At 47.5% G+C, this 15,690-nt stretch overlaps 1 protein-coding gene across 22 annotated transcripts in view; it reads left to right on the top strand.

Annotated features, from left to right (window-relative positions):
- FHOD3 (formin homology 2 domain containing 3) overlaps positions 1-15,690 on the top strand; it is a 450,733-nt gene that overhangs the window by 395,984 nt on the left and 39,059 nt on the right. For all 22 annotated transcript variants that reach the window (XM_045777869.2, XM_087869863.1, XM_045777879.2 and 19 more), the window contains one exon: positions 8,306-8,464. In XM_045777869.2, coding sequence (XP_045633825.2) covers positions 8,306-8,464 — 159 coding nt within the window. The remainder of the gene's footprint in view (positions 1-8,305; positions 8,465-15,690) is intronic.

Here is a 15,690-nt window from a genome sequence, read left to right as displayed (position 1 = left end):
TCCCTCAGCCCCCACCTCCCATGTGGGCTCATCTGGGGGTACGCCCTCTGGGCTTCCCCTGGTTGCTCAGCACCCTTACATTGCTGGCCCTTGACTCGGGTGGGAGGAAGAAAAGGGAGTAATGGTTTGGCAATGAAATTACTTCTGACTTCATTTTTACAAAGGAAATAGCAAGATTTAGAGCTTCACTGAGAAAACCCAAAAGGGCGGTCCACCTGCCTCCTTCCTTCTTTTGGCCCTGCTCTGGTTGGTGACAAGAGTCTGGTCAGCGCCCTCTCAGTAGCCCGAAGTTCCATTCTTGCTTGAAGTAGGTGATGATCTCATAAAATACTTTATTGCCTGGCTAAAGGACACGTGTTTGCCTAGTTTTTATAAGGTGAGAGCATAAGAGAAAAGTAATAGTATATTGAAAAATTTACCACATGGATTCAAGTATGTTCTTCAGTGGGACCCAGAAACCCGTACCTTTGTTCTTTGGCGGGGGGGGGGGGGGGGATAAGTAATGTGAGCAGGAACTAATTCACAAATGTTACGAAAGATGAAAATGCACATGAAGATAAAAATATATCACATTGGAGAGTTGAATCCTTAAGTGTACATTCGCAGTGCAGATATAACCAATTTTACTTCTGTTTCTAATCCTCGATTGTGATTTTCATAAAACACAGCTGTAAACAGCCACTTCCGAATTCTGGCTCATGAGAGGTTTTTCATTAAACACAATAACGAGCAACACAAATAAAATAAAATAGACTTCACGAGCCAGCACAGAGCAAAGGGAATCGGTTTTGGGTTTTGTCAGGCAGCTTACACCAAACCAGAGTTCCGGAACATGCTTATGACCATCCAGGTCACCCCCAAAATGAAGATTCACATTCCAGATCCAAGGCTGGGTGACCACTTAGTGGAAATAAGAACAGAAAAGTATGCTTTTGTATTTCCTTTCCACATAGTTTTAGGAATAGTTTTTCTCTCTCAGCAGGAAATATATATAGCTTTTTAGTAAGATGACTTTAATTATGTTTTGTGGAGAAAGGCAGAAATCCGGTGCTAAATTTCATCACGTTGTGTTTCTACTGCTGGTCTAAGATGTGGTGAATCACATAGGAGATTGTAGGAGTGACCCCAGAGAAAGGTGTCAGGGCAGAAAGCCCCTGGACGTAAGGGGAAGTACCTCTGCGGACCTGCCATGATCCTGAGGAGCCCCCAGGAAGTGGTCTTCACCCTGTGTGCCTAATCAAGAGAGGCAAAGTCCCTCCTGCTCCCAAAAGGCAGTTTTTAGGTCCTAAGTTACAGATAGACCCAGACAGGTGAAGCGTGGAAGAGGAAACAGAAAGAAGGAAGAGACTTGGTGTCCCCTTTGGGGACTCAATCCTGTCTTACTCCCTTGGGCTCATTAAGTTTATCATGGGAAGGGAGCTCCAAAATGGGTTTGGAGAAATTTTTTTCAACTTTATTTACCCTGACATTTCAAAGGGTATCAGAAATGATTAGCAGTGACTTGTTAAGAAAATTCAGAGAATGATGATTTATTTGGTCTGGGGTGAGCCCCAGCCTGGGTTATTTTTAAAAGCTTCCCAGGGACTGAATCAAAGTTGACACCACTGATTTAAAGTGAAAACTGAGGCAACAATGAGGAAGGTATTGATCCCCCCACCCCACCACTCTCCATGTTGACTCCCCCCTCCCGCCCCAATCTGTTTTATTCTTCCAAGAAGAGAGTCAAGTTTTTCTACCTTGTATTCAAGTTCAGGACATACAGAAATGGTATTTTATTTAACATCACCCTCAGAAAACTGAATTCTGTCTGGAAGTTCAAAACCCAACTTTGGGACTTCAGTGGGCTGACCATACATCTAGTGTTTCCAGGTTGGCCCCTGTGTATGCCTGTCATCCCAGCATGATTATTAAAGCACTTCCTTGCTCCCTCAGGGGTCTCCTCGTTAGGGTACTATACACACACGATGACCATTGGAAACACAGCTGTTTTGCAGCTAGCCTCAGCTGTAGAAGACTGCTGCAGAACGGGGAAATTAATACTTTTTTTCCCCTAAACGTCATGATAAGGCAAGCCTATTCTGGCAAGTTCCTCAGAAACTCTCTTCCTAACTATGGGATTTTCAGCCTTTATTTAGACATAGTTGGGTGATGTTGTTGCCTTAATGCTCGCCCATGTGTATCAGTCTCCCTTGTTACAGGATTTAGGAAAATTCCACAGCTGTCACATCTTTATGACATCTGTATCATGGCCTCATTGTCATTGTCACTTTCTCAACAGGCAGTTTTGAAAATATCTTCTGGCGTCACTCTTTTGGCAGTTAGCAGGGAGTGAGGAGGAATGATTTATCATCGTAAAGCCCGTGCTTTGCTGAGCCAGACCCAGGGTCTGTGACAGCGATGCTAAGAAGCGTTTTGAGAGGTCGTGCATTTCATGGGAGTGTTCTCGGCTTAGGGGTGTTCATCTAATCACATCCTGAGCACAGATTCTACGTTCAGTCACAGCACCATCTGGGTGACAAGTTCTATACACTGAATATCCACTCTTTAAAGGTTGCGTCCTTTATTTCTAGTAAAATCAGTCTTTAGAGATTCAGAGGACTGATTCTTCATGGCAGCATCAGGAGACTGGAAACCAAGCCCTGTTTACCTGCCCAGATGGCATGCCTCCCCACGTGGGTCCCCTCTCCCCCCATGCTTATTTCATATTTGCCCTCATGAGGAATTTTCTGCCTTCCATGGAGCGCTAGTCTGACCTTGGTCTTCCTTACCATGGTCTGCTGCAGGCAGAAGCCCGAGGACTGTGTGGAGAGGTGGAGCCAGGTTTTCTGTTTTATTTCCAAGAACCACACCCACAATGCGGTTGTGTGGTGTTAGCTGTGGCAGAATGTGTGGCCGTGTCTTCAGGAGTCAGCATCCAAAGCTGCTTTACCCCTGAGTGTGGAAAGACTTTCTCTGTAGCTGCCAGTTCAGCTCCCTGCATTGGGCTGTGAGCTTGGCATTTGTTGGGTACGTCATTCGCGTTGTAACATTGATAAAAACTCCCCACATTGTCTATAGCTGTTGGGACTTTATCCTACATCATTCATAAAAATGGTAGGACCAGTCCTTGTTACATCTTAGAATGAACAGGAGGACCCTGTTACTGTTTTCCTATTTTAAGAAATGTTCTCTTATCCCTGCCTTTTGTTTCCTATTTTTAAATTGCATTCCTCTTGAAAGAATGCCTTTCTACTCAACAGTCCTGTCTCAAAAGCCTTTAGACTTACAAAAAGTCTGAATCAGTGACTCTAATTGCATGAGAGATGATTTAACATCTATGACCCATGGCCCTGTTCTAGACCAAGGAGGTCAGAATCTCAGAGGATAGAATCCACACGTCAGTGATGTTTAGAAGTACCACTGAAGATTCTTTGTGTACCCACAGTTGTAAAGCACTGGTCTAAAATGCTTTTCTGGTTTCCCTTCAGAAAGTGTTAGTAGATTGATCAGTCCTGCTTCCTCCTCAGATACATGATGTTGAATTTTTCCCAGCTAGTGGTAGTGACTTAATGTTTACCCTTTCTGCCGTCAGTCATGGAGGCAGCCATGTCTTCTGGAAAAGGAAAATCTCCTGTTCTTTCTCTAGAATATCCCTTTGCATTAGTCCTGGAGACCAGTCTATTAGCTTCAGAAGGGAATTCGGCATGTGGAAATCACCATGATATTCTTTGTTAAAAACAGAAACCAAGATGTTCTCTACATTCTTTTTTGCAAGATCTTTAGTATCCCTGAAGATGCGCTCATTTTCTGGGATTCTATGTGCCTGAAGGTCTGTGCAGACTCTAATGAACACCTGTGAGCTATTTTCAGTCATTCACAAAGCCCCATGCAATTTGTCCGTGTCCCCGGCAAGCAGCTCTGTGGGCTACATTGAGTATGGAGTCTCTATGCTTTCCTCTGGAACTATCATCTTCAGGGTGGGGCCACTGATCTGATCTGACATTCGTATTTATGTAGGTGCCTTTTATCAGTAAATGTGGTAGATGCATTAGGCATGAAAAATATATATTGGTAGACCACGTATTTTTAAAATGTCAATAGAGTAAAAACAATAAAAAGGAATCGCTGTTGGGAAACAGGTAAGAGCTCATTTTTAGAAAGTACTATGTTCCAGGCATTGTCATAAGTACTTTGCATGTATTAATACCAGTAATACTATTCTGATAGTTCTAGCAAATACTTCTGTAGTTCCTACCATGAACCAGGCATTGTTCTTGCTGCTTTACATCCATTGTCATATTATTCTCACAGCAAACCTTGTGAGATATGTGCCAGAGAGGAAACTGAAGCACAGAGAGGTCCAGTGACTTGCCAAAGTCACACAGCCATGAATGGTCAGATCCCAGCTGAAGTTACCTTTCAGGGCTCCTAAGTCTGTCCATGTGATCCTTGGATTCCATTTTGTTTCTAGTATTCTTTGACAAAAAGTCAATCAGCCAAAGCTCTATCCTCCACCTGAGAGAGTCTCAAGAACTCTCAGGGAGGAAAGGATTGTTGGAAGGAGGCTCCTGGGGGCCCGGGCTCTGGGCACAGCATGCTAGGCTAGGACTTGGCAGAAAGTGAAAACAGGAGCAGCGGACTCTGGGGTGAGATAGTTGCGCCAACCAAAGAATAATATCAAGGGAGGGTGGGGAAACCATATGTCTCTGAACATGCCACTTTTCCAAATATGTCCCGAAGTGTTCAGGGGAAAAGAGGAACTTCCTTAAGGGGTACGGGGTACCCTGGGAAGAAACCAGGCTCTATTTGCTTCCAGAAAGCCTGGTTAACCCAAACGTTTGAGCGGAACCAGGCAGTAATGCTTAGTATCTAAGAGAGCACCGCCTTTGAAGCCCCAACTCTCAGGGACCCTCTAGCACGCCAACCGCTGCCTTTCCAGAAATGTGTCTCTGGGGAAGTGCTTCAGCCTTGGACGCCATGTAGGGCTTTTGTTTGTTTTTGTTTCTGATTCAGCCAAGAAGATTGCGGGGGGGGGGGGGGAGTTGTAAATGGCCAAACTGGTAAGAGAAGAGGTTACCCTCCACGGAAAGAGTGCTGTCAAGGCCAACAGAGACCTCTCAGAAGGGTCGGGAAGGAGGCCCCTAAGGCAGTTCAACAGCCTTTTTCCAAGCTATGCAAGAAGACTGAAGGTCTAGCTTCCAGGAAGGTAGAAGTGAGCCCTTCCAGGAAGAGACTCCAAACAGGCAGCACCCACGCCCCAGGGGTTAGAGGACTTCTGAGAAGTATAGAAGAGGTAGTTGGTTTAAGTGATTATTGCTGGCTGCTAAGGCTTGGGGGAGGGCTGTGACCGTTCCCTGCAGCCCCAGATTCACCTAGTTGTCCGCTTCCTGGGTTGGGGCTGCTCTCTGGAACCAGTCCGCTCTAAGATGCAGGGCCCTGCAAGCAGAGACTCTGTCACGGGACCATGTGAAGGACATCACGAAGGTCACACTTACTGATCTGGGGCTTTGACCACAGAGAGACAATTGAGATGCTTCAGACTTGATGACTGCTGATCCTGAGACACGGACATGTGCTCCCGGGCACAGAGACCTTGGGCCCACCCTTGAAGGTGCTGTTCTAGGTTACTGTGGGAGGGAGGGAGAGAACGGACATCCCCACATGACCCCTCCCTTGTCTCGGGCAGCACAGACCCCAGGGCACTTGCGTGTTCAGCATCTAGTGGAGTCTGTTTTAATTATGAAGAACAGCATTTAGAACACCTCTTGGATAAAATCCAGAGATTGAAAAATTCAATTTCAGATATTACTCTGATTTTTTTTTTTATGTTAGTCACCATACAGCACATTAGTTTTTGATGCAGTAACACCCAGTGCCCCGTGCACTACGTGCCCTCCTCAGATACTGCTTTAATTCTTATTCTTTCCTTCGCCGAGTGGGTCGAAGTGCTCTGAAAACATGCGGAGTCATCTTTGGGGACAGCTCTCCCTGTCGTTTCGGGATGCTCAGTGGCTTGCTGCTCCCTGACTCGCAGGGGAGTGTGTGGGCGTGTCCACTGGTGTCAACTGAGTTCTGTTGGGAACGGGGACAAGGACAGGTCAGGCTCAGAGCCGGTCACATAGGTGTCTGCACGTTGTAGGCTGTCCTGAATGCTGACTGAGGGGAAAGGACTGAAATCTGAGTGGTGCTTCTCTCTCAAGCTCTTTGCCAGGGGCTCTGTCTCGCCAGAGGGGGGCATCTTTTCCTCATTTGAACACAGGCTGGGTTGGGCTCAGTCTGCTCAGTCATCTTTCCAGGCTCTTGGAGTGAGAGGGGCTCTATAGATGAGAGGCTAAGAGTAATGATTCCCAGGGAACCCCTGCCTTCCAGGAGATGCCTGCTGTCCTGGAGCCTGGCTGGGGGTGCTTGCCTCCCGCCGTCCCTGCTACCCTCCTCATGTGGCACCATTCCACATGCTGATGGGATGTCTACCGTAGGGTCTCCAGGCCTCACGTGCTGGCACCCCTTTTCACTGCCTCTTCTCATTGTTTTGCCAAACCTTTTCTCGTTCCTTCTTCACTTTCCACACACAAAATAATATCTTAGGTTTGAAAGCTGAATTTCAGGGGCTACTAGTGAGCTTACTTGATTAAATACATAGAAGATCGGTTTGCCCTGCAGAGTGGTGAACCTTCGGCACCACATGTCCCTGGGCATTCAAAACTGCTCACACCCACAGGAATTGTTCCTCCTGGCCACCAGGCCCCAGAACAGCTGGGATGCTTTCAGTTCTTCATGAGGAAATTTTAATTTATTCCCAAATGCATATTTAAGGATTTAAAATAGAATTTTAGCAATTGCGTTTGGAAGGGCTTGGGAGGACTTAAGGAACCACAGTCCATTTCTCCTTGCCAGCTTCCAGCCTCCAGTGTTGCAGCAAGCCAGCCTCTCCAGAAAGCTCCGCCACTCGCAGGCCCGGCCAGTCGGGAGGGCCTGTGCACAGGAGACCGGCCGTCCAAGCATCAGCCACTCGGCTGGGGCCTGGAGCAGCCAGCCCCTGAGCTCCCCTGCATGTGGCCCCCCAGCCTCCAGCCTCATCCTTGGCAGTTCCCAGCGAGCTAGACAAAGCCTCTTCTCTCCTTGTCTTAACTGCCCAGTTCCGGGCTCGATCCTAGACAATGTTTAGGGCCCAGCTCAAGTGTCAGCCCTTCCAGACCCTGACCCCCTCCAGCCCCAGGTATGGTGGTTACCCCGCTGCTGAGCTCTTTCCCATGGGGAGCACACCCACCATCGTGTTGAACAGGTCTTTTCTTTCAGTAGGCTCGTTGTGCCACATTCATCAGTGTTGTCCTGGGCTCGTTCCATATGTGAACACAGTCATCCTCCCAGCTCTGTTTTGTCTCAAGGGAAATCTGAGCACAAACAGGGTGCTTGTGAGCCGGGTCTCATCCACTGGCCCCCGTTGCCACCCACCCTTAACTTCTGGAGAGCTGAGGGGGGCGCGGAGGGCCTTGTCATCGCGGCCCTGGCCCCTGTTGGCTTACCACCTCACAGACTTGTTAGGCTCTGGTCACGTGCTAGCTGAGGGCCTGCCCCCCAAGGAGCACCCAGGGCAGCAGGGAGGCCATACACACAAGGCTCCGTGAGGACACCTGTCCCTCTCTTTGGCCCCTTTGCCCATTCACCCCTCATTCTTCTTGAGCGGGTTCCTTTTGGTTTCCCTTCCTCAGAAGGCCCCTCTTCACCTCCCAGTGGGCAGCCGCCTGGTGTCTAAGGGTGGCAGGTCCTCTGTTGGCAGGGGCACAGGCTGTGGAAATGGTGTGAGGAGCCTGGAGACTTGCAGCCGGGGATGCAGAGGGGCTGACTGACCAACGAGGTCGGATTGTCCTCGTCACTCTTGTTTTCTCAGCATGTACACTGATGGTCTCCATCTCCGGGCTCATACCATTTGCGCTAGGGCCAACCAAGGCACATTCCAACACCTTGCAGCCTGTAGGAAGGGAGCTCTGAGAGGTTTTAGTTTTGTTTCCACTGCTTCTATGGAAAAAAACAGGGTTTTTTTTCTTCCTGCCAAATATTACATTTTTCCCAATTGAAGGAAAATCAATTTTATTTTGTAATGTGTCTGACTCGTGAAGTTCCATTGCTGACCCATGCTTGGCGGCTTCTCAGAGCTAATCCTTGATCTCTTTCCTCTGTGCAGAGCGGTAGCCAGCCCTTCCCTGAGCTGAATCGGGGCCATTTGTTTTCATCTCTAAATAAGTAGTGAGTTTGCTTTTAGTAATGAAACACAGAAAAGACCAAAGATGATGCATTAATCTTGGATTCTCCTTTTTTTATCACCAAGAAAACTGCTGCCGATGGGAAAAGGCAGGAGGTCATCGTCCTGGACCCCAAGAGGAGCAATGCCATTAATATTGGTCTGACAGTGCTGCCACCTCCGAGAACGATTAAGATAGCCATTTTGAATTTTGATGAATATGCCTTAAACAAAGAAGGAATTGAGGTAAGAGAAGCTCTATCAAGCATTATTTGTGTTCTGTTAACGTGTCCCATATGTAAAGCGTTACTGTGTCCAATATGACTTTCTCCACAGGGTGGCTTGCCGTTTTGCTGTTTCAGCCAGACTCTGAATAACGTTAAGAATTCTCACATTTTTTTAGTAAAGCTCTGGGTCATGCGGGGAAGCCCCACTTGGCCTGAAGTTCAATGAGCCTCACTCTCTGGTTCATTTACTGCCTGCCTTCTGACCACGCTCACCTACCTCAGCATGGAAGAAGACGAGGATAACCTCCTGAGGGGGCTGGTGGGGTCTGTTTCACGTCGTTTCCCACCGCACGTGCTGAATGAACAGTTTCATGAGTAGGGCTTTTAGCGCATGCTCACCTCCCTAACAATGACTTTCCTTCTTTCTCGGCGCTCAGTGGGATGCGTAGAGCTAGCTCGGGGGTGATAAGCTGGAGAACCCACGCCCCCTGCGCCTTTGGCAGTTGTTGGTCTGAACGGCAGCAGTGGAGAGAGGTGGGTCGCTGGCTGGGACTGTATGGCCTGCCGGGCTCAGCGCTCGTCTACCAGGCTCTGTTCTGTGTCCACCATGGGATGCTTCCACTCTGCGGCAAGTTAAAGCCTCTCTTCTAATAACAAAGAAAGAGTGTGTGGAGCAAGTGGCCCAGCACGTAGATTCCTCCAGATGAGCAATATAGCCTGGGGCTTGCTGGGTCACCATGGGGATGTGAAGACACTGCTTTGTGGCAAGGAGCCCGGGATCCCTTTAAAGGCTTCCCATAGTTGGGGTTCATTCATGCGCAGTCTTATCTGAGGGACTGGAGAGTGGGCAGGACAGTGAAGACTGGCTGCAGAGGGAGAATGAGCTCCTGACGGGGCGGAAGGGCCCAGGACCACGGTGCAAGGCTCACCCATGACCCCAAGTGTGGGAAGGAGCAGTTGGGGTCCATGGGGCCAAGTGGGTCTGAACCCAGAAGGGCGGGCATGCCTCTGTGCTTTGGAAAGAAGAGGCCCCCGCAGGAAAAACTGGGCTCCTAGAGGCTTATACTGGGTTAGTAGTGTCCCTTCAAAATCCATGTCCACCCACAAGCTCAGATTGTGACCTTATTTGGAAATAGGGTCTTGGCAGAGGCAATCAAGATAATGTCATATTCAATTAGGGTTGGCCCTACTCCAGGGACTAATGTCCTTATAAGAAGAGGGAAGTTTGGACAGAGACACAGAGGGGAATGCCATCCTGTGAAGACCGAGAACACAGGGACAGAAACAGAGCAGACTGACACGTGATGACCGAGGCAGAGATTGGAGTGATGCGTTTAGAAGCCAAGGGACACCAGGGATCGCCTGCAACTACCAGAAGCTAGGAAGAGGTGAGGAACGTTCCTCCCTAGAGCCTTCGTAGAGAACACCACACTGCTGACACCTTGCTGTCAGACTTGTAGTCCCTCAGACTGAGAGAATTCTGTTGTTTTGACCACCCGGTTTTGGTGGTTAAACCCTAGGGAACCAATGCAAAGCCCGAGCAGCTCCACTCTGAGAAACACACACACGCCCGGTTCCAGGAGCCAGTATGAGGTGGAGCCTGCATCTGCTGTCTGCGTGGGGAGGAAACTGAGCCCCAGCCCTGGAGTCAGGCCAGGCAACAGACCAGGTGAATATATCTAGGTGGGCAGCCAAGGAATGAGAGCGAGTGGCAGGCCGAGGCAGGGGTCTAAAGGAGAGAGCCGGTGACAGCAGGCAAATACAGAGAGGAACATTGAGGCAGTTGCCGGACAGTGAGAAGGCAGCAGGCCAGGCCTCAGTGTGAGGCAGTCCCTCTCTGGGGCCCCCAGAGAAGCGAGGGAAGAGAAGAGCATTGGCTGGCCACTAGGCAGGTGGGAGCTGCCAACCTGGATGAACCCAGCGCAACGTGTCTTTCATCTGGGGCGAACTACGTGGTAGGCCCTAGCACACATTCCAGCCGTCGTATTGACTTCACGGTGTCCTTTGGAGATCGCAAAAGCTTCAGATCCATCCAAAGAGAGGCTTCAAATGCAGCTGGAGCCAGCCTGATGGAAGGGAAAAATGACATCTTCCCCTGTTAAAAATATTTCCCCTTCTTGTCATGAGAACTTGAAAGTCCGTCAGGAAAGATTGATTCCTTTGGGGTTTGCCTTTGTTCTTTCCTGAAATGTAGCTCTCCGTGGGTAGGGAAAGTTTCAGGTACAATAAGTTACTTCGATTTCAGAATAACGCAAATTACTTTTATTTTTTTCCTGACTGGTTTCCAGTGAGGACCTTTTTGATCCAGGAAGGAGCAGAGCACCAGTAGTGCGGCTGAGGGCATGGGAGCAACGCGGCAGTAAACGTGCCTTCCGTAGCTTCCTTCCTGTGGGCAGATGCTCGTGATACAGCTGTTATGTTGAGGATGAGGAGAGAGTCCCAGTGTCAGTCAGGGCCCGGGCTCGTGACAAAAGGAACAAGAGGGAGAAGACTCCTGAAGCAAGCAGTCCGCCTCACAGCGCCACCTGCAGTGTGCCCCCCGGGGCAGTAGCTGAGGTGCGGACTGGTGACAGCGGGGGGGACACAGCCACAGAAACACCGCTGAACCCTTCCTGAGCGTTCGCTGTGTCGTGAGTGTGCAGTGAGTGCACCCCCAGTCACAACAGCACAGGGAGTGGCGCATTTTTAACAGTGTGTGTCTGAACAGTTTCTCAACCGCGTCACTACTGACATCCTGGATTGGACATTTCTTTGTTTGGGAGCTGTCCTCTACGTTGTAGGATGGTTAGCAGTGTCCCTGGCCTCCACCAAAGTGGCCAGTGGTACCACCCCAGCGGTGACCACCAAATATGTTTCCAGCTTCGTCAGATGCACCCTGGGGGCAAAATCCCCCTGAGGATACCTGACCTGAGGCCACCCCTGTGAATCCAGGGACCGTGTATATTTTTCTTTCTGTCTCTCTCTTTTTTTAAGATTTTATTTATTTATTTGAAAGAACGCAAGCAACGGCAGAGGGAGAAGCAGACTCCCCGCTGAGTAGGGAGTCCGACCCGGACCCTGAGATCATGACCTGAGCCGAAGGCAGGTGCTTAACCAACTGAGACACCCAGGCGCCCCAGGGACCATGTTTGCTTTTCAGTTCTGGTCAGTCGTGCTGAGAAGAGTCCAGTGGAAACCGGACACACTCATCTGTCACCTGCTGTCTCTGGCCGTTGATCTCCTGGCCCTGAGGGGACATCGCTGTTCTAGATCCCTGTCCTGAGCCACTACCCGGAACTTACTCTCTGGGCTTGCTGTTCAAGAGCTAAGCCAGGACGGAGAAGAGATGGAAGTGGTGTACTTACAGATCTTTACTAATAAGATTTCCAGCTACCGCCTGAAGGGCCTTCTGTCAAACGAATTGTCTGCTTCTTGGCCGCAGGCCCTGTAGCATGGTGCCACGGCTCGATAGGGCCATTCGAAACCTCTGTGTACCAAATGTGATTAGGACGTATTTAATTACGTCCTGCGGCTTTGCTTAGCAACCCAGCGATGTGTGTCCGGCTTTGTCACGAAGGCCTGAGAGAGTGGTTAAGTCACTGCATTAAGGAATTCATCTTTCATAAGAGTGTTGAACTTGAGAGCACATTTCGGGGCCATCTCTAAGTAGTATTCATGACATTTTCCCAAATAAAACAGGTCATCGGCTTATCATAAATGAAGTATGAAGGGTTTTCCTTCTTTCTCTTGCTTTTCTGACTTTTATCGTCTGTATCTGCAGAGTAGCACACGTGGATGGTCCCATATGACACTTACCTTGGCTCACTGTGGCTGCCAGGCCTGCCAGGGTCCTAGAAACAGAGTCCCTTTGGCCGCATATACAGAACGAGAGCACATTTTCAGGCTGTTCGTGCTGTGCAACTGCCATCGGAGTGGGCGCTGGACACACGGGTGAGCCTGGGCCCAGGAGCCACAGTCACTCAGCCGGGCGCCTTAGCCACACAGGGGGTCTTGCCTTTCTGGCTGAATAGCCACAAATTGTGGCAATGGTGCTGGGAAAGTAGGAGCAGCCCCCTCGGTGGCTCTCCAGCTCCGCCGTGGTTGACCCAACCTACCTTCGGGCAAACCACTTCACCTGCAAATCTGATGCAGCAGTTTCTGCCCCACAGGCCTCACCGAGGAGTCCTAAAAATGAAAGAAAATACGCTCAAGGTACCTTGAGAAGCAAAGGGAAGAAATCCCTGCGTAAGAATAAGTGCATGAGCAGAGAGCCGTTGACTCATGAGATTACACAAGTTGTACACCAACCAGCCCCAGCTCTGAGTGCTCCAGCTTTCTGCTCTTGTCACCAAAATCCCTGTGCTAGGTTCTCTCCAGCTCTGTTCCAGACTCACGGGGCAGAATAATAACTCGTGATGGTCTTATCTGCAGGTGAATGAGATGGCCAAACCCAAAAGCATTTGGGTTCATAAAAAATGAGACCTCTCCATTTTTCTCTGGACTACGGTTTTCAGATAACCAAGCAAGCAGACTTAAAGCAGAGCTGGCAGGACACCGTCCGGGAGAAAGCAAAAAAAGAAAACAAACAGTGAGATTAGTTTGTAGTGGTTTTGTTTGATGTCTTTTTCCCTGTGAAACCAAATGATGACGGTAAGATCATCAGTAAATTCGCAGACATGGCGGAGGGGCAAATTAAAGGTACCTCTTCCCGCTCACCCCTTATCTTCTGCTCCTGGAAAGAGAGGGCCATCGGCTCATTGAAGAGGGCTTCAGCCCGCCATTCCCCCACCTGGCGGCTATTTTGACTGCCAGGGATGTGTAAAAAAATAAAGTGAAATAAACTGGCAGATGGCAACCTCATAAATCTTCAGTGGTGAACAAATGGTTTAAATTAGAGAAGTAAAAAACAAAAGTAAGAGTGTTTGATTACTTTCCCAAAAGAAAGAAGCAGCTAAAATCATTGCAGGAAAATGCCTTCTGAGGAAGGGGGGGTGGAGTGTTGACAATTTTCTGTTTTGGAATTCTCGTACACGCTTCAAACAATTTAAGCAGTAAGAAAATTAAAATACAAATTCAGTTTTTGCTTTGAAGGCTAGTTCAGTTCAGATCCTGGATGTTTTTAAAGGAGTGACATCTCAGATTGCTTTGGTTATTTTTTTAATACCATCTGTGTGGACAGGTGGGAGCACCGAGCATGGCTACTGGATGTGTGCCCTGATGCCTACAACCACCCCCACTGTCTCAGCGTGAGGGCCACGATGAAGGGAATGTTGGAAGAGGACGTAGCTAGGCTCCCCTTGTGCAGCGTCACTATGACTAAAGCACAGAACAGTTTGGTATCACTGGCTTCTAAGAAACTACAAAGATGACCAGCCCTGAGAACTCTCCCATCAGACCCAGGATGCCAGCCACCCCACCCGGACAGATCCTGAATCATAGTCATGTGAATGATGTGTTTGTGGATTATGCTGTCTTGTCCTGTTTTTTATCTTATTTTGAATTTTTTGCATTCATATAAAGGAAAATTGACATGTTTTGGTGCCCAGTTCTAGGACTTTTAAAAATCTATAAATCCACGTAGTGACCACTATAGTCAGGATTCAGAACCATCCTGTGTCCCAGAAAAAGTCTCATGCTAGCTCTTTCTAGTCACGCCCTTCACCCACCTGTAGCCTCTGGTGACCACTGATCTCTTCCCATGACTATGGTTTTGTCTTTTCGAGAAAGTCACGTAAATGGAAGCATGCAGTGTGTAACCTTTTGAGACTGGCTTCCTTCACTTGGCGTGATCGATGCTTTTGCGATTCATCCAAGTTGTGGTATGTGTCTATAGTTGGTCCCTTTTCATTGCCGAGCACCACTGCATTACTGGGATGTGCCACGGTTGCTCTGTTCGTCTGTCGAAGGATTGTGTAACCTGGTCTCGTTTTTGGCAACTGTGAATAAAGCTACAGATACTCACTTATAAGTTTTTATGTGAACCTAAGTTTTCATTGTTCAAGAGTCAATACCTACAAATGGAATGGCTGGGTCATATGGTAAATCTGTGTTTAATAACTTTGAGGAACTATAATTTGTCTTTTTGTTCTCTTCACGTGTCTTTCACAGAGGAAAAGGTTTTTAATTTGGATGAAGTTCAGTTTCTCAACCTATTCTTTTTGCTATCGTGTCTGAGAGTTTGTTGCCCTAACGTGGGCCACAAACATTTCCTTCTGTGTTTCCTTTTGAAAGTTTTGTACTTTCAAGTTTGTACTTTGTACTTTTAGATCTGTGATCCCTTTTGAGTTAATTTATGCGTAACGTTTAAGGTTTGAGGTTCAATTTTTTTTTTTTTTTTTTTGGCATATGGATTCCAGTTCTAATACCACTTGTTGAAAATACTGTCATTTCTCTATTGAATTGCCTTTGCACCTTGGTCAAAATCACTGGGCTGTATTTGTGTCCTCTATTTTCGGACTCCCTGTACTGTCCCACTGATCCGTGTGTCTGTCCCACGGCCTGGGCCACACTGTCTTCTTCCTATAGCTGTACAGTAGATCTCCCCCGTTTTCAAAATTGTTTTGGTTCATCTGTTTTGCCGTATAACTTTTTTAGAACGAGCTTGTCTATATCCACAAAAAATTCATGGTGTTATTGCTGTTGGAATTGAGTTAGATTTATAGATCAGTTTGGGGAAAATTAACATCTTGACTATATTGAGTCTTTCAGTCTAGGAACATGGTATATCCCCATTTATTTAGATTGTGTTCGATTGCTTTCACTAACATTTTTACTTTCTAGCATATAGGTCCTGCACGTGATTTGTTAGATTTATACCTAAATATTTCACTCTAAATAGTACTTTTTTAAAATTTCAGTTTGTAACTGTTTGCTGTCAATATAGAAATAAAATGGTTCTTTAATATGTTAACTTTAAATCATACGATATTGTTAAACTCACAGTATTATAAGTTTTTTGTAGATTCACATAGTTATGCTGTCTGTGTTAGGAATAGTTTTGCTTTTTCCTCTCTGATCTCTATGTCTTTTTTTAATTTTATAAGCCCCATCTTGTTCCCAGTCTTAGAGGGAAAGTGTTCAGTCTGTTCCCGTTAAGCATGATATGAGGTTTTTCATAAATGTCATTTATCAGATGGAGGAGATTCATTCTATTGCTGGGTTGCTGAGAGTTTTTTGTTATGGATGGATATTGAATTTTACAAAAAATGTTTCTGCATCAATTGACATTATTTTTTTTAAAGACTTTTTGAGAGAAGATGGGTGAGA

Source organism: Ursus americanus, chromosome 19 (assembly GCF_024610735.1).
Source record: "Ursus americanus isolate L20-20 chromosome 19, mUrsAme1.1.p, whole genome shotgun sequence".
NCBI lineage: Eukaryota > Metazoa > Chordata > Mammalia > Carnivora > Ursidae > Ursus > Ursus americanus.
The sequence above is the reverse complement of the archived record's forward strand: the minus strand, read 5'-3'. Positions and strand labels throughout refer to the sequence as shown.